At 50.0% G+C, this 22,949-nt stretch overlaps 1 protein-coding gene across 2 annotated transcripts in view; it reads left to right on the top strand.

The window, feature by feature from the left end:
* The window catches only part of LOC140426984 (testican-1-like), a 959,619-nt gene that overhangs the window by 688,462 nt on the left and 248,208 nt on the right, over positions 1–22,949 (top strand). For both annotated transcript variants that reach the window (XM_072512339.1, XM_072512338.1), the window contains exon 4: positions 13,919–14,033. In XM_072512339.1, the coding sequence (XP_072368440.1) occupies positions 13,919–14,033 (115 nt within the window). The remainder of the gene's footprint in view (positions 1–13,918; positions 14,034–22,949) is intronic.

The raw sequence follows: 22,949 nt of genomic DNA, 5'->3' as shown, positions 1-22,949 counted from the left end.
CATTTCCTTAGGGTTCCCTTCGGGGTCACCAACGGGCGATGGACCGAATGGTTGACCGGTACGGGCTGCGGGCCACTTCCCCCGTACCTGGACAACGTCACCATCTGCGGCCACAACCAGCAGGACCACAACGCTAAACTTTCCAAATTTCTCCACACCGTCACACTCCTCAACCTAACTTACAACAAGGAGAAGTCCGTGTTCAGCACGAACCGATTAGCCATCCTCGGCAATGTGGTTCAGAATGGAGTTCTAGGGCCCGACCCCGATCGCATGCGCCCCCTCATGGAACTCCCTCTCCCCCACTGCGCCAAGGCCCTCAAACTATGCCTGGGGTTCTTTTCGGATTACGCCCAGTGGGTCCCAAACTATGCGGACAAGGCCCGCCCACTCATTCAATCCACCGCTTACCCACTGACGGCCGAGGCTCACCAGGCCTTCAACCGTATCAAGGCCGACATCGCCAAGGCCGCGATGCACACGGTCGACGAGACGCTCCCCTTCCAAGTCGAGAGCGATGCATCAGACGTCGCTCTGGCCGCCACCCTCAACCAGGCAGGCAGGCCCATGGTATTCTTTTCCCGCACCCTCCATGCCTCCGAAATTCGGCACTCCTCCGTCGAAAAGGAGGCCCAAGCCATTGTGGAAGCTTTGAGACATTGGAGGCATTACTTGGCAGGCAGGAGATTCACTCTGCTCACTGACCAACGGTCGGTTGTCTTCATGTTTAACAACACACAACGGGTTAAGATCAAAAATGATAAAATCTTGAGATGGAGGATCAAGCTCGCCACCTACAATTACGAGATTTTGTCTCGCCCCGGTAAACTCAACGAGCCCCCCGATGCCCTGTCCCGAGGTACATGTGCCAGCGCACAAGTGGACCGACTCCGGACCCTGCATGACGATCTCTGTCACCCGGAAGTCACCCGCTTTTACCACTTCATTAAGGCCCGCAATCTGCCCTACTCCATCGAGGCAGTCAGGGCTATCACCAGAGACTGCCAGGTCTGCGCGGAGTGTAAACCGCACTTCTACCGGCCAGACCGTGCGCGCCTGGTAAAGGCCTCCCGCCCCTTTGAACGCCTCAGCGTAGACTTCAAAGGGCCCCTCCCCTCCGCCGACCGCAACACGTACTTTCTTAATATGGTCGACGAGTATTCCCGATTCCCCTTCGCCGTTCCATGTCCCGATATGACGTCTGCCACTGTCATCAAAGCCCTCAACACCATCTTCGCTCTGTTCGGTTTCCCCGCCTACGTCCACAGCGACCGGGGATCCTCATTTATGAGCGAGGAGCTGCGCCAGTACCTGCTCAACAGGGGCATTGCCTCGAGCAGGACAACCAGCTACAACCCCAGGGGAAACGGGCAGGTGGAGCGGGAGAATGGGACGGTCTGGAGGGCCTTCCAGCTGGCCCTACGGTCCAGAAATCTCCCGGCCTCCCGCTGGCAGGAGGTCCTCCCCAACGCACTTCACTCCATTCGGTCGTTCCTGTGCACCGCGACCAACCCCCCATGAACGTCCCTTTGCCTTCCCCAGGAAGTCCACCTCTGGGGTTTCGCTCCCAACGTGGCTGGCAGCCCCAGGACCCATTCTCTTCTGCAAGCAAGAGCGGCTCCACAAGGCGGGCCCGTTCGTTGAGAGAGTGCAGCTACTCCATGCGAACCCGCAGTACGCCTACGTAGCGTACCCCGACGGCCGCCAAGACACAGTCTCCCTCGGGGATCTGGCACCAGCTGGGACCCCCCCCCCCCCCTGCCCCGGCGCCACACTCCCCTCCCCCGGCGCAGCCCCCGCTCCAGGACAATCCGCCCTCCCCTTGCTCCCACCCGGGGATGAAGAGGATTTCGACACGCTCCCGGAGTCACCGAAGACCAAGCCGACACCTGAGTCGCCACCAGCACTGCGGCGCTCTCAACGACAGATCAAGGCACCCGATCGTCTAAATTTGTAACCTTCTCTGTAATTTTATAACCAATCTGTATGTATATAGTTTTCCACCACCCTCGCTGGACTCATTTTAACAGGGGGTGAATGTGGTAGTCACCACTGTTGTATTATATTGTATATGTGGGTGTTACGGTAAGGCCCCTGTACTACAGGTAGGGGGTAGATCCCTGCCTGCTGGCTCCTCCCAGGAGGTGGAGTATAAATGTGTGTACTCTCCGAACAGCAGCCACTTCGTAAGCTGCTGTAGGAGGCCCCACATCTCTCTGTAATAAAGCCCCGATTACATTCTACTCTCATCTCGTCGTAATTGATAGTGCATCAAACAGCTACATATTTCCATGTCAGGATGGCGCGTGACTTAGTGGAGAAGATCCAGCTGGTGGCTCCCACCTGTCTGCTGCCCTTGTTTTTCTAGATGGTAATGGTCGTGGGTTTGGAAGATATTGACTCAAGTGACTTGATAATTTTCTGCAGTGCATCTTGTAAATGGTACGTGCTGCTATCACTGTGCATTGATAGTGAAGGGACTGGTTTGGGGATGTGGTGCCAAGCAAGTGAGATTCTTTGTCTTGGATGGTGTTGAGTTTCTTGAGTCTTGTAGGAACTGTACACATTCAGGCAAGTGAATTCATGCCAACATACACCTGACTTGCACCTGGTAGATGATGGACAGGCTTTGGGCAGTCAGGAAATGAATTACTCGCCACAGGATTCCTAACCTTTGACCTGCTCTTGCAGCCACAGTATATATATATCTAGTCCAGTTCAATATCTAGTCAGTGATAACCCCCAGGATGTTGATAATAGGGGATTCAGCAAGTTTCTTCTGATATGCTTCCATTCTACTCTTTAAGACAGTCTTCATGGTGCTGAATGGTAACACATTCCTTTTGCATTTGATCTTGAAGGACAATCAACTGTTCTATCAACTGTTTATTTCCTTGCTGACCTCTTGCCAGCTCACTCTGATTCCAGTGCATCGTCTCATTGACTGAGCTTTAAATCTTCCAGTTCTGCTCTGATGCAAACATTTTCCGGTAGAACAGCTTAATTTACCACTTGCACGTTTTACTTCGTTTGAGTTACCTCGGGTAACACTCCTTCGTTCAGAGCCATCTGTACACGATGCACTACCATCTGCTGTTGCAGTTTGGGTACTGCGTCAACATTTTCAAGAAATGCTATTTTTGAGCCTTTCGACTGCTTCTCAGCCATTCCTCTCTTCTGAGCTAATCTCTTCAGGTCGTGCATTTCATTGCAGTGGCATGGTCGCCAAACATCTTGTGGTTTACTTGAATATTATCTCCCTCACTCTGGTGCCTTTTGTTGTCTTTGGTGCTTTATTGGGAATTACAATTGCAGTGTTAATGAAAGCCTACTTGTGACAATAAATAATGTAATAAAGTGTCTCTTGTTGCCCTCGCACTTCTTTGGTAGCTGCCCTCTCTCTGGTGTCTCTTGTTGCCCTTGGGGCTTCATTGGGCGTTGCCCTCTCTCTGGCGTCTCATCTCATTTTCTGTCCATAGATGGTTTTTGACCTTGTAGTTACAGCTTTAAATGTTGTTGCCCCTTTAAGACTATCAGTGCAGTAACCCCTTTTTTCACTTTCGGCTGTCTTCAGCCTTTGATTCTGTCACTGAGATTTTCCTGTGCTTTTTTCAGTCACACTGCCATCTTGGACCTTTTTTGAAAAAGATTTTAGAAACAGTAGCACCTCTTCAAGTTCACCAGTAGGAAAAACTAGAACCCAAGGGCACAAACTCAGACTGAAGGGACCATCCTTTAAAATAGAGATGAGGAGGAATTTCTTCAGCCAGAGGGTGGTGAATCTGTGGAACTCTTTGCTGCAGAAGGCTGTGGAGTCCCAATCACTGAGTGTCTTTAAGGCAGAGACAGATAGGTTCTGGATTAATAAGGGGACCAGGGATTAGAAGGCAGGAGAATGGGGATTATAAAAATATCAGCCATGATTGAATGGCGCAGCAGGCTCGATGGGCCGAGTGGCCTAATTCTACTCCTATGTCTTATAGTCCTCTCTGGATGATTATTTCTGCTTTTTTCTTTCAACCCTGTAAGACCCTTTGATGTTGGATGTCCCTCGCTTTGAGGGTTTTAGTGGGCTCGTGATCCGATCTTTTTTCTTTTTCTTATAGCGACAGCACAGCCTGCTCTTTGGGGTTTATTTTTTAGGTAACTTTCTTTTTTCTCTCGGCAGCCAGTTATTTACTCTGCAGTGTTTCCTCCGCTCCTACTCACATCGTTTACTTGCTGGAACTTTTAAAAACAGCAGCCATGGATCCGACTGAAAAGGGTTCCCTTTCTCATAAATTCTGCAGGCCTCTTCTTTTCTTTTGCTGTGCTCAGCAGGTTTCTCCCTTTAACATGTTTATATACCCTCAGTGCAGCATGGGCACGCTTGCTCACAATCTGTTGAGCTGCTGCGATGCAACCTACTTGATTGTAAATATTACTCACCATCTCGTAAACTGAGCAGGTCCTTTGACTCCGTATCACACCAGGTCTTAACAGTTTTCCTTTTTTAGTGTTGCTCACCTGTCTTTTGTGATCCAGGGGCATCATTCTCCGCCGGCGGGAGTCTCCGTTTTGCCAGCGCCCGGGGGTTTCCCGACGGCGTGGGGCTGCCCCACAATGGGAAACCCCATTGACCGGCCGGTGTAACGGAGCATCCCGCCGGCGGGTCGGGACAGAAATGTGGCGGGGCGGGATGGAGAATTTCGCCCCCTGAACACTGTTTTACTCTGCACCACTCGGGGGGGTGGTCTTGAAATTGACTTTCGCTTATTTTGGTGAATTCCTCAACTTCTAGATCTGTGGCGAAGCTCCTTCAGCTTTTTCTTCAATTTTTCTCAGGTGCCGCTCTCTGCCTTTCATGCCTTGGGGATGCTGTTCTAGGTTCACGGTTTAAAATGCTACCTTTTATATCACCGCGCCGATGTTATATCTTTTAGAAGTGACCACCGCTGCCGACCATTTTGTTACATGGCGCCGCTGCTGCAGTTTCACAGTGGCGAGGAGCTTGAGACAAACCGTATATGTCATTGACTATATACAGATCCCAGATATTGGATAGAATGTTCCAGTCATTCCCGCTGGTCGGATCTTCTGGTCCTGCTGATGGCAAAGGGTGTAAACAATTGGAAAACCTGTCGATAACAGCAGGACCAGTAGATCCCACTGCCAGCCAATGACAGGCCACTACAAAATGCGCTGCAGAGGGGGTGCAGAATCCCACCCAATATCTTGCATGGTGCTGCTTCTCCATGCAGGCAAGCTTCCAGGGGGTTCTCTCTGAGTCTATTACCATGTGATTCTATACAGCAAACCATGGGCAATGCTATTCTCCAGTCCCATGTTAACCCTTGCTCTTCTGAGCACCTTTATTTTACAGTTGCATGCACACAATATCACAAAACACTACCAAGCCACTCTTGGTGATAGACATTGAAGTCCCCCCATTCAGAGTACATCCTGTGCTCTTGCCACTCTCCAATGCTTCCTCCAAATGGTATTCATGCTGGACTGCAGGTTCATCAGCTGATGGTCGACAGTAAATGGTAACCAAGAAGGCCTTTGCCTTGCCAATGTTTGACCTGATTCCATGGAACTTCATGGTGTTCAGAGACGATGCTGAGGATCCCGGGTCAACCCCCTCCTGTCTGTTTACCACTGTGCTGCCACCTCTGGTAGGCCTGTCCTGTGAGTGGGACAGATGTGTTTCGTGATCACCATTATGCTAACTTTTAATTTCAGATCCCCATGTCCCTAGGGTATTAACCTAGGCCTCTGGCTCACCTGTCCAGTGACATTACCATTACGCCACTGTCTCCCCGATTAGAATCTTTAAAAAAGTTAGGAGCTACTTATTTGCTTCAGAAATATACTCTGCCAGCTCCCTCCTGTGCAATATAACATAAGAAATGCTTTATGGTTCACAGAATCACAGAAATTTACATTGCATTCACCCAATCATGTTTGCACCGGCTCTCTGAAAGAGCATTCTACCAGTCCCACTCCTCTGCCTCATCCCCCATAATCTTCACATTGTTTCTTTTCAAATAGCAAACCAGTTCCCTTTTGAATACCTTGATCAAACCTGCCTCCACGGCCCTCTCAGGAAGTTCATTCCAGACTCCAACCATCCTCTGGGTGAAAAAGGCTTTCCCCTGTTGCCCATTATTTAGAATCGTAATGCTCTCCGATTCTTGATGCTCTGCTGACAGGGAACGGTTTCTCACTATTTAACCTGTTCATACCCCACAGGATCTTGAATGCCTCTCTTGGGTCTCCTCTCAGCCTTCTTTTCTCCAAGGAAAACATAGCCAACCTCTTCAATCTCTCCTCATAGCTACAGTTCTTTATCCCTGGAATCATTTTTATAAGTAACAGTCACACAGGGGAGATAGGAATTTTAATAATTTTCAAATGACTAACTCTTGCTAACTTTGAAAATTTCTGTTGTGTGTTTAAAAAAGCTGAAGGCAATGCGGAAAAATCACGTTCTCTGCAACAGCACTTTCCGTGTATGTTTAGCCAGACAGTGCCATAAACATCAGAAAGCAATTAGACTTACCAGTGCAATTAATTCATATTAATGTGAATCTTTCTTACCTATATTTTCATGATTAATAAGCGGATCAAAGGTTATGGGGAGAAAGCAGGAGAATGTGGATGAGAGGAATATCAGTCCATGATTGAATTGCGGAGCAGACTTGGTGGGCCGAGTGGCCTAATTCTGATCTTATGGTCTTATAATGGTTACAGTACAGGATGAAAGCTCACAAGTGATAAAGTAGCTCGCAATCCTTTACTGTGGTCAAAATTTAGGCTGCACATTAAATAATCTGTGGCATAAAAACATGATTTTCTATTGGTTAATCCTCATAAGTAAGGCTCGAAATTGTGACTAAATTAGAATTCAAAACATCGAAAAGAAATTGATTTGTAATCATTTTTTGGGAGCTTTGAATTTCTCATTTTCCCCAAGTATGGAAATGCAAACATAAATTAACTGAATGCATTACTTTACATTTCCAAAGCAATTTCCGCTTCAAATTCTAAATAAGATTTTTGGACCCTCTTGTCCACTTCAATTATTTCAACTGAGTTCAGTTCCCAGTGCAATTTATTTTCTTCTCCGACAGCATTTCAAAGGCAGAAATTGAGGATTTAAAGTATGTGTCTCTTTCCAAATTATATTCCCCAACCATTATGTGCAATGTGCATGAAATTATGTCGTGTGGAGTGGCTGTCCCAGTTTTTTGTTGACTGTGTGTCCTTTATTGTCCTTTAAGTGATTTCAGTTTAATGTAGAAAAATTACAGGTGCAGAGAGTATGCTCTATAAGTGGCCACTTTCCACAGTTCTGGCATGCTAAATGGCAGTGAACTCCACAATACTTCAAAGTAGACTTCAGTGGAAAGAGAAATCAGAAAAGATATAAAATGGGCTCCTGTCTTCTCTTTCACATGATTCACACTAACACGCAACGGTAAAATCCACCCCAGAGGATGTAAATGTGTTTTACTTCACCACTTTAAAAATGTTTAAATGATATATTTATAAGCACTGCTGCCAGATCAGCCCAATATAAATTACCTGCCACAGATATCAAACTTATAACACCATGAGAAAATCACCATGTTCAAAAATCATTGTGTGCAATGTTTCCTTCGCATCCAATGTTTCCGTGTCATCAGCCCATCTCAGTAAATTTACAAGGTCAGGAAACAAAACACTTTATTACATCTTGTCGTAGAATTGAGAGGTAAGTGAGAAACAAATAAATACGAGCCTGGAAATGTAATAATCACCATTCCACTAGTGATCTTGTTGCCTACATGTTTCGCCACTAGAATTCACTTTTGTAAATCATTTACCTTTGCTTAGGGCTTTGTTAAAGCCTTTGATAGGTTTTAGTGACGTTTATGTAATGTGTTCAAAGCCAATCACCGTCATATACTCTGGTGTAGTTGGTGTAAAACCAATATGAACTCCACCACCAAACTTATGTTCATGGCTGTCAAGTAGTCACATTTCAAATCCTGCCAGATTTGCGATAATTACTGGCTTATCTGCCAATTCATGTTATATTTTCCCAGTAATCTCCATGTCTATTCTAAATTCCACATTGCTCACGCCTTTACCCCAATTTCTTCGCATTGCCTAATCTTATGCACTCTTTACTGACTGTTTCGTGACATCACATATCCTTAAACCTACAACCTTTGTCCTTTATGTGCAATAACTCCCTAATGTCCTTCATGCCCTTTCAAGCGAGTGAGTTTATTTTTCTTCAAAGATTCAAGCCTAGAAGGTCTATTACACCCTGCTCATATTTCAGGAGCAAAATGGGGATTCAAATATCAAATGTTGGGCTATAGGTCTTCATTACAGATCTGGGGCGAAATTCCCCGGTATCGGCGCGATGTCCGCCGACTGGCGCCCAAAACGGCGCAAATCATGGGGGCCGCATCTTTGGGGGCCGAGCCCCAACCTTAAGGGGCTAGGCCCGCGCCAGACCAATTTCCGCCCCGCCTGCTGGCGGAAAAGACCTTTGGTGCCCCGCCAGCTGGCGCGGAAATTACATCTCCGGGCGGCCCACGTGCAGGAGCGTCAGCAGCCGCTGACAGTTTCCCGCGCATGCGCAGTGGAGGGAGTCTCTTCCGCCTCCGCCATGGTGGAGACCGTGGCGAAGGCGGAAGGAAAAGAGTGCCTCTATGGCACAGGCCCGCCCGCGGATCGGTGGGCCCCGATCGCGGGTCAGGCCACCGTGGGGGCACCCCCCCGGGGCCAGATCGCCCCGCGCCCCCCCCCAGGACCCCGGAGCCCGCCCGCGCCACCTTGTCCCGCCGGTAAGAGAGGTGGTTTAATCTACGCCGGCGGGACAGGCATGTTAGCAGTGGGACTTCGGCCCATCCTGGTTGGTGAATCGCGGGGGGGGCGGGGCCGCCAACCGGCGCGGCGCTATTCCCGCCCCCGCCGAATATCCGGTGCCGGAGAATTCAGCAACCGGCGGGGGCGGGATTCACGCCAGCCCCCGGCGATTCTCCGACCCGGCGGGAGGTCGGAGAATCTCGCCCCAGAAGTCTGTTACCCATCGTACTGGTAAAGGAAGGAAAAGAGGCATCTTTCCTGAAACAAAGGGTGTGATCAACCTGAATGGGGACAGAGTCCCGTAGCATGCGAGATTAACCAGGTGTTTCCCGGTGCTCGGAGTGCCAAAAAACACCCTGCTAAGTAACGCCCATTTGGGTAGATCGGGAGCTTCAGCGGGGAACTCCCCGACAAGACCATACTTAGCCCCGTTTTCTGCACTCAGGAGCTCTGCTCGCCGGAACTCCTCAGAGCAGCGAGAGATTAATAAAAATGGCATCCCCCTCTCTCGAGCCGCCAACACGGCCCCAACCCACTATAAGGGACCACCCTACATCCCCTCCCCCTGCACAGGGCATCCCCGGCAGTGCCAGGTGGCACCAAGGTTGGCGGTGCCAGGGTCCAGTCTGGATGTGCCAGGGTGCCCAGCTGGTACCAGCAGTTCCAGGATAACACCTTGCCCAGAGGGCATGCATCTGGGGGCCTCCAATCCCTTGGGAGAACCCCCCCCCAGGTGCTGTTCTGTCTGGTCCCCACCTGTGGAGACCAGCACTGAACAGCGCTCGCCCAAGGTTTTCAAAGCGAAGGAGTTAGATCCTACGCCTTGGTTAGATCTCGGGCATGCATGTTAGAGTGAGGTTAGCTGTCTCACTCTAATATACAGATTTTCCAGAAAGTGATCCAGTCCATAATGGGCGTTAGATCTCGCGAGGCGTGGCAAGCCAGATAGGTCCCAGAAGTGGGATCTCCCAGGATCTGCCAGCCATGATGCGCCATGTCGCGCTGATTTTCGGGCGCAACGTGACCGGTAGATCCCACCCAAGATATAGCAGTATAGAAATAGGAGAGCTCACACCAGGTTTGGCCTTATTTCCAATGGATCGCTGGGTCAGCTGCACTCAGGAAATCTGGTCAGTATGTAACTTAATCAGGGACCTTTCAGAAGGATGGCTGCAATTTACCATCAGAAAGGCAAATTTAAAACATAAGGAACTTACCTGAATGTGGAGGCAGCGGTGTGGGAGTACAGTTACTTGATTCACCGGGGTGAATTCTCCACCGGCACGATTTTCCATTCCGCCGGCAGCCTTCCCGCGGATTTCCCGGCGACGTGGCATGATTATAATGGAAAATCCCATTGGCTGGTGGCAGGAAGAGAGAATCCTGTTGCCAGCGAAGGCGCGCCGCCGAGGAACATGCGACTGGGGAGGCGGAGAATTCACCCACTGTTGCCAGCTCCTGCTCCACTCCCTCCCAGTCACCCTCCCCACCACAATTTACATTGATGAGGAACATTGGACACCAATATCTGCAGCTTGAAATCAATATGTATTTGTCTTCTCTTTGAAAATAATAGATTATAGGTAGCGCAAGCCAATTGCAGTGAATAGTACACTTTCGGGAAAGGCTGCTACATCAGCAAGTTGGTAATAGTGCAAAATGGATCCCTCAGGCATTTTCTCTGCTACTGATGCAGAGTTCAGAGATTGAAATGGCTGTGCTATGTTTTGGAAATAACATTTTAAGGCAATACGGATCAAATCTAATCTCCAAAATAGTAATAGGAGTATGAGAAATTGACTGAAAATATCAAGAGGGAAATTTTTATCTTCATATATTTTAATGCATTTTTGTGCTCATCCACATACAAAATTTCCATGTTGCGGATTCCAGATTGAGCGTGCAGTGACAAGGTCAGGTCTGACTCCCAGGCTAGATAGAGCAATGCAACTACAAAATTAAAACTCCCTTTACCTTGAGCAATAAAAGCACATTTATGCATGTGTACTGATTTTTCATGGTTCAATTGACATTCAGGCAAAAATAGCATTAAAGAATGAACATATATTTGTAAAAATGAAAAATGTATACCTATAGTCAAAATGGCCCCTCAAAATGAGTTGACCCAGAGTAACAAATGTGTAAAGGAGTATATTGTATCTATCCCACACATTGGGCAGAATCATGTGACTTCCTCTGTGGTGGGTTTGGTGGTGAGGGTATTTAATTGTGTGCGAGGGTGGCGAGTGAGGACCCTGCCACCTTCTAGTCTCCACCCCAACTAAGTCCATGATGTGGACTACCTTCCCAACCCACTGCCAATTAAGGATTTTAAGCGACATTTGATGTCCATTAAAGGGTCTTGTGCTCATGCTCATGTATTAAGCAACGGGGAGTACAACAAGAAATCCTGCCCTATGGCCATACTATTCCGAAAAAATAAAACAAGCAATCTCAGTGTGTTTGTTGTGGGCTCCCGGGGGAGAGGTGAGCTCCCTCATTCAAAGGCACTCAGTGCTTGATTGACGGACTTGAGATTAGGAAGGGGGGGGTTAGAAAGCTAACCTGTGCCCTTGCTGCCAGCACCCGTTCCAGTGACTCCCATTATCACTCACACGTGCCTTCTTGATCCAAGGCCTCAGGTGGGTGTAGTACAGGCAATGACCACCACCTCCTTGGTGGCACTGCTGAGTACAGAAGAACTGCCAGCCTTTGGTCAGCCGCTTTCGGTGGACAAAACTTCCACCCTCTGGTGTCCTTGAACCTGAGTTAAAGCCCCACACTAGCCTGTTAGTAGCTCTTAATTCAGCGAGCCTTTGCTAAAAGAGGTGGTCTTGTACTTCTGCCAGCTCTCCAGCGATTACTTCCACAATATTCTGCTCAATTAAATCTAGAGTCCATTGAGCAGAATATTGTGGAGGTAATAGGGTCTCGATTGGCAGCTGAAGAACTGGCAAGACCCCCTGATGCGCCTTATTTCATATGCCACTCAAACATTAATACCCATCTAAGGCATCGGATGGAGGAGGGACACAGACACATGATCTCTCCTCTCCCCCCCCCCCACTTCCCCACCCGGCCTTCCCGATGCACGGTCCCTCAGTCAGGCACCCTGTGCCTATGAATGAGGATGCCTACCCACCAATGACGCCCTGCCACCCCCCCCCTCCCATGAGGCTACAAGCATTGGAGGGTTTGCCCACTTATGGTCTTCAATTGGTGAACAAGTGGGTAGGTCATCCATAGGCCATTTGCTTTTCAGAGTGGAGGCAGGAAGGTAGCAGGGTCCCCACCCACCCACCTGATTAAATGTCCCACTACCACCAAACCCACCATGGGGGCGTGCACAGAATTCCACCCACTGTCGAGAGGACAAAAATGCACAGTCCAGTCTATTCAACCCATTGTTCATGTCTTGGCCACTGCTTGGTTCTAAATTTAACTTGCATATTACTGTGGTCAGTCACTTTTAACAAATATACCATTAGCACTCTGGAATTATTGCAGCAGTATTGCAGCAGCATTGGTAGTCTGGAACAATCGCATTGTTCAATCTACATAAGATAATGGACATGCATAAATCCATTGGGGATATCGTGCACATTTGCTGATGGCTGAAGAAAGCATTCCAGGAGACAGAATTTCTTCCATAAGCACCCTGGCGCCGAACTCGCGGCCGTCGCTGGGGCGGAGAATCCATTTTCCTGCACGGAATCGGGACCGGCGCCGGTTCCCCGATTCTGCGGGCAGCGAAAAGCGGCGTACTCTCTGAGTGGCCTACCTGGGGCCATTGCCAGAGGCCCACACTGGCATTCTCCGCCCCCAACCGGCTGAATTCCAGACTGCATGGATCTAATGTTGTCCAGCCGGTCGGGATACTCGCGTGGCTGCTGCGGACTCAGTCCGCAGCCGCCCTGGTCGGGGCCGGCCGATCGGAGGGCAAGGGGGCCTGAAAGGGAGCCGGGAAATGTTTGTGCGGGGGGGACAGGGTCGGGCGCGTGATCGATCGGCGGGCTTAATTTTAGGGTCCAGCTCCGCAGTCTGAGCCCGCCATGGAGCACGGCACAGCCGCCGGAGGCCGCCGTGGTGCGGAGGTGCAGAGGCCCGTATCTGCAGCAATAGCTGCTGGATCTACACCGGGTCCCTGCTGGCCCCCTGCAGGACTCGGAATATGTGGCCCTTTCACGCCAGTTTTTCTGGCGGGAAATCCCACAGTTTTGACGCCGGTGTGGGGACATAGTCCCAATAACATATGAAGTGGTTATCCAGTTTCGTTGTGTCTTGTTTTTGGTCTTGGTGTCTGACATGGATCGCCATGGTGGTGCCCACCGAATCAGAAGTGATGTTGCCATTTTCCTCTGCCATCAGTTGGTATCTTCCAGATGCGAGAATTGGTGTTTAGCAACTTCATGTCACGCTTGCAAGCAATCTCAAAACAGGTCTTTGGGTGTCCTACTGGTCTACGGTTTCAGCTTCCTCACCATCTAGAATGTCCTGAGATGCGTGACTATCTTTCATCCTGTGAATGTGCCCGAGCCAGCAAAGTCACCTCTGCTTGATAAGTGCCAACATGCTTGGGAGCTTTTCCTTTGAGATTCTGTTGCATTTGTGATTTTATCCTTCCATGAGTTGGCCAGATTGGCTGTAAGCAGTTAAGATGGAAGTTGATATGCTTCCTTTCTTGATCGCTGCAACTCATCCATGTTTCATAACCATACCATAAAGGTGGTGAGAGCACAGGTCTCAAAGCCCCCGCATCTTGGTCCTTAGAGTCAGTTTGATGTTATCCTATGCACGTTTTGTGAGTCGGCTAAAGATGTTAGCTGCTTTCCCTATGTGAGCTTCGAGTTATTTCTCAAGAGACCAATTATCTGTTGCAGTGGATTCACAGTATCAAAATCTGCTATCTACTTCCAACAGTGTGTTATTTAGCAAGATCAGGGGCAGAGAAGTGATGCCCTTTCCAAAGTAGGGATATTATTGAGGTGTTAAATTGTCCCTAAAAGCATATTGTGAAGTTGAATTGGTTGGTTGACGATGCAATTTTAATTGTTATTTCCTTTTTTTTTAGCCCTGGATCCCACAAAAGATCCATGTCTGAAGGTGAGATGCAGTCAACACAAAGTCTGTGTAACCCATGACTACCAAACGGCACTTTGTGTGAATCGCAAACAGCTAATGCACAGGTAGGAAAGGGTGTATAACAGCTTGCACTTATTGAAAATACACTTAACATTAGATATGTGCCTTCAGAATGGTTTAAATTAAAACTGAGCACTCAGTAGGAAGGAGAATAGATGAAATGCATTTAAGGAGCAGTACCAGAAAATAAGTCTTTAGTGGGATCAAAGTGGTGCCAGAAAGATAAAGAAGAGTGTAATTATTGGAAATGTAGAACCTAGGGATAAAGATTCCACTGCAACAATCCTTGACGTATACAAGGAATGCAAAATTGTGAATTTCATTCCAGCATTTTCCACCCTTTAACATTATTAGGCTGAATATCATGGGCTGGGATACACCATTTTGCAAAAATGTGTTTCAAACATTCGGGGAGAAAAAACAGTGCAGTGGACACTTTATCCCCAACTGTCAAGATTGTGATGATGTTCACCAAGAGGAATCATATTGAATCATAGAAGTCTACAGCACAGAAGGAGGCCATTTGGTCCGTCATTTGCTTTGAAGAGTTTGACCCACTCCACCCCATTCTTTTCCCATTTCCCTGCAATTTATTTCTCCTTCAATTATTTATCCAATAATCTTTGAAAGGCAGGGCATCCCATACTCTAACTACTCAGTGCATTGAAAGATTTTTCATCATGTTAGCTCTGGTTCTTCTGCCAATCACATCAAATCTACTTTCTTTAATTATCAACCCTTTAGCCATTGGAAACAGATTCTCTTCATTTACTCTCCCCAAACCCTTCTTGACTTTAAACACCTCTGTCACACCATCACTTATTTGTTGAGAATCCCAGCTTCTGTAGTCCACACAGGTGACTGTGATCCCTCATTCATGCAACCGTTTTAGTAAGTATTTTCTGTATTCTTCCCAAAGCCAATTTAGCATAAATTTCTGGTTTTAGTATTCTCTGCCTCTGTTTATAGAACCCAGGACGCTGTATGCTTTATCAGCTGCTTTGGTAGGCTCTCCTGCTACCTTGTGCACTAACACTCCAAGGTGTCTGTTTTCTTGCACCCCATATAAAATTGTACCATTTAGCTGGTATTTTTAGACAGGAGAATATCTGAAAGAGGAGCTGGATAGGCCATTTGGTCCTTTGACTTTTCTCCATGTTTGTACAAGAGTATGGCTGACCTTCTACTTCAAATCCAACTTTCTGCACCATCCCCTTATCCCTTTATGCCCAAAAATCCATCGACCTCTGTCTTGAATGTACTCAATGCTGAGCATCCACAGCAGCCTCAGGTTGATAAATTCAAAGGTTCACCACCCTCTGAGCACAGACATTTCTCCTCATCTCAGTCATCAATGGCTGGCCGCTTTTTCTGAGACTGTTGAGCTGAATGTTCGTCTCCCAACCCTGAGCAAACCAACGTCAGGTGGACTAAATGGGAGGCACATTGGGCCCTCCGATTGTTGCTGTCCGCCATTTTCCTCAGGTCAGGAAACAGGGTGGGCTGTAAGTGACATTGGGTTTGCTTTATAAATCCTAATTCAAGCTCCCCATAGGTTTCTATTTTCGTGAAGACTGATGGGTTCCTGAAAGCTGTGGGAACCTCATCAACTAAGTTAGTTCTCAAACCTTGGGGGGAAGCCTGCTGTGGATCAGGAACTTTTTGATAGATGGGTTTAAAAGCTCTCGCCAACTTCAATTGTCATAATAAGATGTTGTTTGAAAAGTTAAGTATGTTATTAATGCAGTGACTGTGTAAGTGTTCAGATGCATTAGAAATCATTCCTCCGTTCATAAAGTCCTCTTCTACATTCTATGGTATAGAGATTCAGATATGAAGTATATGCAGGGAGCCTGGGGTTTGATTTTCACATTGGTTTACTGTCCTGACATCTGCCTAGCCTTTAAAGCACTCCGCTAGGTACAGAAGCATCAAATCATCCAATAACACTGACATGTCCTTGAAATGCTCATGAAATAAAAAATAAACAATGAGCCATTCAAAATCCCCTTTAATACAAATGACATTGTCAAGCACAGGCAGCGAAATTCCGATTGAAAAAATAACTTCAATCTATTTAGCATCTCCTAAACTTGTACAAATAAACAAACAGACATTGAAAAACCTGTTCAAAGAAAGATAAACGTATTAACTTGTAAAACTGTCAATCAAGGCTGGCAGCCCCATTCAGACTGTATAAACAATTCTTTACAGCACTGAATGCATTAGTGAGTCTTGGAGTTCAGCCTAGCATTTATACCAAGGCCATCTGACAAAACAGGGCCGGGATTCCCCCCTACCCGGTGGGGCGGGGGGTCCCGGTGGGATGGAGTGGCGTGAACCACTCCGGCGTCGGGCCGCCCCAAAGGTGCGGATTTCTCCGCGCCTTTATGGGCCAAGCCCTCACCTTGAGGGGCTAGGCCCGCGCCGGAGTGGTTGGCGCGCTGCCGACCGGCAGGAAAGGCCTTTGGCGCCACGCCAGCCGGGGCCGAAAGGACTCCGCCGGTCGTCGGAAGTCCGCGCATGCACGGGAGCGTCAGCGGCTGCTGACGTCATCCCCGCGCATGCGCAGGGGGGGGGGGTGTCTCTTACGCGTCGGCCATGGTGAAGACTGTGGCCGAGGCGGAGGGAAAAGACTGCCCCCACGGCACAGGCCCGCCCACGGATTGGTGGGCCCCGATCGTGGGTCAGGCCACCATGGGGCACCTGACGGGGCCAGATCACCCCACGCCCCACCCCAGGACCCCGGAGCCTGCCCGCGCCGCCTAGTCCCGCCGGGAAGAAAGGTGATTTGATTCTCACCGGCTGGACAGGCATTCCAGCAGCGGGACTTCAGCCCATCGCGGGCCGGAGAATCGCGGGAGAGGGGGCCCGCCGACCGGCGCGGTGCGATTCCCACCCTCGCCGAATATCCGGTGCCAGAGAATTTGGCAACCGGCGGGGGCGGGATTCACGCCAGCCCCCGGCGATTCTCCGACCCAGCGGGGGGTCGGAGAATCCCGCCCCTGTCTGACCATCTATTTAGTCTGCACTCAGGTTTACTTCCCCAAGAATTTTCTTATAAGATGCATCAATCTTCTTTTGGGACCACCCATGAGTATGCTGGAGAATTTACCTCAGCTTCAACTATTCTCAGAGGTAAAACCTTCATTTACCATCTCTTGACTGTGGAGGCCTCAGCCCCTGGCTCTGGTTCCTTTTTCAATACTTCCATGATAATCTGTTGTTCCTCTCTTTACCACAGGACTCTGTAACGACCACTGTAGATTATCCCACTAGTTTCAAACTAGATAATCTTCAAGCTTCTGTTTCATCACAAAATAATTCAAACTGAGATTAAGTCTCACCTGCATTCCAGACAGTTAACGATAAGGTTAGATTTTTGCTTTGCTTGCAGCAGAGGCCTAGCCAACTATCATTTACTCTGGCTATCTCACAGACTCAGACCGTGGAGCTGAACCTTAAAGATAGTGCCTCCAATCAACCGCAAGCCCGACCCGGACCACCCGTCCAAAGATTGCCCAGTCCCGTATAATGTATCTCTTGAATGCATTACCACAAGGATTGTGGGTATAATTACTTCAGCTCTTTAGCGAAGTAAGCCCATCTGTAGTTTTATATCTCTGTCTATTCTAGTTTAATTTTATTAAACCACCCATGGGTAAATGTTTGAACTGCATATCTTTAGGTGTTCTGGTAATCTCTAAAGCCCAGCATTTTAATTACTTTGGCTATCTCCCAGTGAGCTGCAAACAACACACAGATTAAATTACTTTGGGCGCGATCTAACCAAATTGGAACAAAGTCCCGTGACAAGCGCGTTTAGCCGGGTGTTTCCCACGCTCACAGCGCCGAGAAACACCACACTATCTAGAGGGACTTTACTGTAACCCGGGGCCCCAGTGGGAATCGCTCCTTCAAGGCCGTACTTAAGCCATTTCCTCTCTGGAACTCCTCACTGCAGGAAGAGATCGGGATGCCATTTTTAAACACACCTATAAGGGAGTCGTCGTGCCCCCTACACCCCAGTTCACCTGGACAGGACACCGGTGGGCCCAATCCCTGGCACCTTGGCACTGTCAGCCTGGCAGTGCTCCGACCAGCTGACAGTGTCACCTGGGTACCTTGTCAGTGCCAGGCTAGCACCCAGGTGGCACTGGCAGGGTGCCAGGCTGGCAGTGCAAAGGTGCCAGGATGCCACCATGCCCAGAGGGCAACCATATTGGGGCCTCGGATCCCTGGGAGACCCCCCTCCCCCAAGTGCCATTCCATCTGGTCCTCATTTGTGCGGACCAGCAGTAAACGGCGCTCGCTGAGGTGAAGGTGTTCGATCCCAGGGCCTCGGTGGATCTGGCAAGAGTGAAACAGCTAGTCTCACTCTAATATGCAGATTTGCCAGATAGTGATTCCGCCCACAATGGGCGGGATTCAGATGGTAATGTCTCGTGAGTTTGCGTTAGATCTTACGTGTCAAGCCGCATAGATCCCGGAAGAGGAATCTCCCGACATCCATCAGCCGCATTGCGCTGCCGTTTGGGTGCAACATGGCCGGTAAATCGCGCCCTTTGTCTTTCTAGCTGTGAACCTCTTGAGCCAACATGACCCTAACCTTTTAAGAGATGAAATAGATATTCACAACAATATTTTCAATCACATCAGAGTAAAGGGGCGAAATCGCGCTCGGCGCAGGAGTGGAGAATAGGGCGTCAGACGATGGGGTCCGCTGCCTTCCGTGATTCTCCATGCACCGGAGAATCGCCGCCAGTCGCGCACGGTCGACGCAACGCAGGTCGGGGGCCATTGAAAGTGGCCCCCGCGGCGATTCTCAGCCGGCAGCTGGCCGAGTTCACGTCGGCCACCCGGCGGGCATTCGGATTGGTGGCTGCGGACCCAGGTGGTGGGCGGGTGGATCCTTCACCGGGGGCGGCCTCCAGGACAGCCAGGCTTGTGATCGGGGGTCACCGAATGGTGGGCGTGCGTGATCTTGGGGGGGGGGTCTATATTGTTGGGGCCGGCTTGCTGTATGGGTCCGCCATGTTGTACTGGGCCGTCGCTGCAGGCGGCCGCTGCGCGCATGCGCGCACCCGCGGCCAGGAGTGCAGGGCCCCAGATCAGCAGCCGGAGCTGCATGGACAACTCCGGGGCCCTGCAAGCCCCCTTCAAAATGAAGATTTGCGCCCGTTTTCTCTCGAGCATGGGGACATAGCCCCATTTTCAGAGAATTCCGCCCAAGTTTTTTCCTTCCATTCCCACCGTCCCAACTTGAATCTTGTTTTCATTATTGTCCAGCAAACCCTCCTTTTGTTTTCCTTCACCAAACTTTTATGTATCTCTCTGGAGGTGGTGGTTGACAAATCAATGAGTTCAGGATAAAAATGCAACATCATTTTTACTCCGACAGAAGCAATGTGGGCCAATAAAGAGCTTGAATACTTGAATAGAATACTTGATCCCTGAAAAGTGCTTAAAACAGTTTCAAAGCAGTAAAAGTTCCAGAGTCCTCTGCAGTAAACCTTTAACTTGGAATGAGAAGCTTTTTTGTGACAAAAGGCATCTCCCGGTATCACTTGTTAATGAGCAGCCCAGACATTAATACTCCAAATAAGGAACTGGTAGGCAGGGACACTCAGTCTAGTTATCGTCGTCTCTCTCTTCCCATTCGTCCAGTTGATGAGAAAAGGCCGTTGAAAAGGTACCTAAACAATTGCTCAAAACAACAGCAAAAAAGATGCATGGCAGGTTTCTGAATCATTTTCAAATCCTGAAAGGCAATGCTGCCAACATCGGCAAGAATTCTTTTCCTGGTCGAGCAGCTTTTACACGCAATCGTAAATGATTTTGATGCTTGCAAGTTGCAAGCTATTTTTATCGCCTGACATAAAGCATTGCCAAGTTGAAGCATATATGTCTAAAAATTGTGTGGACAGACTTCCGGGTGCGGCTATGCAGAGCTAGGTCGCATATTCGGTAGCTCCCGCTTGGAACGGACTTTTGGGCTCTTTTACACGGCCCCCACGGCATTTGTTTGACATTTCCCGGTGTGGGAAGAAGACTGCAGCATTCCCCTGACAGTGTCCCCCAGGAATGTTGTGTCTTTTGGCTGCCAGACCCGGCAGAAACAGTGAAGGATTTGGCTTGAGCTGCAGCAGTAGACGAGGGCCTCTTCCAGCATGCAGGCAGGGGAAGGGCAAGCTTAAAGCTGCAATCTGACTTGACTCTATCAAAGGTGAATTCTAGCAGCAGAGGGAACAACTGTGAAAAGATCTACCAAGGCCATTGAAGAAGCAGGGACGAGGCTTCCGGTGGCGGCCATGGAGGAGTAGGTCGCGCATTCGGCAGCTCCCGTCTGGAACGGATTCCCAGACCTTTTTCAGGAGTTTCCATAGACTTTTTGGGGCAGACTGGTGAAGCGAACACTGCCAAAAGGATTCCCTCTCGACTTCCGGTTGCGGCTATGCGGAGCTAAGCCGCACGATTCGGCAGCTCCCGCTACCACGGACCTTCGGGCTCGTTAGAGGAGCCCCAACGGAACTTTTTTTTTAAATTTGACGCAGCCCGTGGGGAAGGGAAGAGAGAGGTCCCCCTCCAACTTCAATGAAACGGACCAGAATGTAACGGCCAAAGGAGCGGCATTGGAGCAACGGGTGAAGCGAGGGGAAGAAAACAAAATGGCGGCGGCCAGGGACAAAGGGGAGCTGCAGGAGTTCATCAAGCGCTGCTTCGAGGAGCAGCGCGAGGAGATGCGCAAGGAGATGTTGGCGCCTATGCTTTCGGCAATTGAAGGACTCGGAATCACCCAGAAGGCCCACGAAGCTAAGATCCAGGAGGTACAGAAAAGAGTCAGTCAGAACGAGGACGAGCTTGTGGGCCTGGCGGTGAGAGTGGAGCAGAACGAGGCGCTACACAAGAGGTGGGCGGGAAGACTCGAAGACCTGGAGAACAGGTCGAGGAGAAAGAATCTGTGAATCCTGGGTCTCCCTGAGGGAGTGGAGGGGCCGGGGCATACGCGAGCACGATGCTCGAGGCGATGATGGGCACGAAGGCCCCTTCGAGGCCGCTGGAGTTGGACGGGGCACATCGGGTGCTGGCGAAGAAGCCCCAGGCAAATGAGCCGCCAAGGGCGATGGTGGTGAGGTTCCACCGGTTCATGGACAGAGAGTGGGTCCTGAGATGGGCCAAGAAGGAGCGGAGCAGTAAGTGGGACAATGCAGAGATCCGAATATACCCGGAGAGCGGGTTTCAACCGGGCCAAAGCGGCGCTGTACCGGAAAGAAGTGAAATTTGGAATGCTGCAGCCAGCGCGACTGTGGGTCACATACAAGGGCCAACACTATTACTTCGAAACGCCTGAAGAGGCGTGGACCTTTGTACAAGCCGAAAAGTTGGACTCTAACTGAGGGTTTGTGAGGGTGGGGGGGATGTTTTGGGGTTTGATGTGTGATGGTTGTTGTATATAGGGGGTCAATCACGCGCAGGAAATGTTACATGGGCTGGGGGAGAGAGACAAGGCCGCGACAGGAGCTGCGCCAGAGGGGGCGGAGCGGGCTTTGGAAAGGCGGGAAGGAGAACGAAGGAATGCATATGGATTGGGAGACTCCCACGCGGGGAGGTCAATGGGACGGCGGGGGAAGCCGGGGTCAGCAGGCGTCAGCTAAATTTCGGGAGTGACATGGGGGGAGCAAAAAAGCTAGACAGGGGTCTAGCGGGGGGAGGGGAGGGGGGAAAGGGGGGGGGGGAAAAGGGTTGCTGCTGCACTGGCCGAAAGGGAATGGGACACAGAAGAGGTGGTCGGGACGGGAGCCCCCCCTTTGGGGGACTGGAGGGTGAGGGAGGCGTGGACACGGGACTGGCCCAGAAAAGGAGATGGCTAGTCGGCGGGGCGTGTGGGGGGGGTGAGGGCCCCTCCAATCCAGCTGATAACGTGGAATGTGAGGGGCCTGAATGGGCCGGTGAAGAGGGCTCGAGTGTTCGCGCACTTAAAGGGACTGAAGGCGGACGTGGCCATGCTCCAAGAGACACACCTGAAGGTGGCGGACCAGGTCAGGCTAAGAAAGGGATGGGTAGGACTGGTATTCCACTCGGGACTGGACGCGAAGAATAGAGGGGTGGCAATATTGGTGGGAAAGCGGGTGTCATTTGAGGCCAAGACTATTGTAGCGGACAATGGAGGGCGATATGTAATGGTGAGCGGTAGGCTGCAAGGGACGTGGGTGGTGTTGGTAAACGTATACGCCCCGAACTGGGATGATGCAGGATTCATGAAGCGCATGTTGGGGCGCATTCCGGACCTGGAGATAGGAGGCCTGATAATGGGAGGGGACTTCAATACAGTGTTGGATCCAGCACTGGACTGCTCCAAATCAAGGACTGGAAAGAGGCCGGCGGCGGCCAAGGTACTTAGGGGGTTTATGGATCAGATGGGGGGAGTGGACCCATGGCGGTTTGCAAGGCCGTAGGCCAGGGAATTTTCTTTCTTCTCCCATGTACACAAAGCCTACTCCCGGACAGATTTCTTTGCTCTGGGTAGGACGCTCATCCCAAGGGTGGAGGGGACGGAGTATTCGGCTATAGCCGTTTCGGACCATGCCCTGCACTGGGTGGAACTGGAGCTGGGAGAGGAGAGGGACCAACGTCCGTTGTGGCGGCTGGATGTGAGACTGCTGGCGGACGAGGTGGTGTGTGGGAAGGTGAGGGGGTGTATCGAAAGGTACTTGGAGGCCAACGACAACGGGGAGGTGCGGGTGGGGGTGGTATGGGAGGCGTTGAAGGCGGTGATCAGGGGAGAGCTAATTTCCATTAGGGCTCATAGGGAGAAGACAGAGGGTATGGAAAGGGAGAGGTTAGTGGTGAGATTTTGAGAGTGGACAGGAGATACGCAGAGGCCCCGGAGGAAAGATTACTTGGGGAAAGACGACGGCTCCAGACGGAGTTTGACCTGTTGACCACAGGGAAGGTGGAGG

The sequence above is a fragment of the Scyliorhinus torazame genome, chromosome 7 (assembly GCF_047496885.1).
Source record: "Scyliorhinus torazame isolate Kashiwa2021f chromosome 7, sScyTor2.1, whole genome shotgun sequence".
Taxonomy (NCBI): domain Eukaryota; kingdom Metazoa; phylum Chordata; class Chondrichthyes; order Carcharhiniformes; family Scyliorhinidae; genus Scyliorhinus; species Scyliorhinus torazame.
The sequence above is the reverse complement of the archived record's forward strand: the minus strand, read 5'-3'. Positions and strand labels throughout refer to the sequence as shown.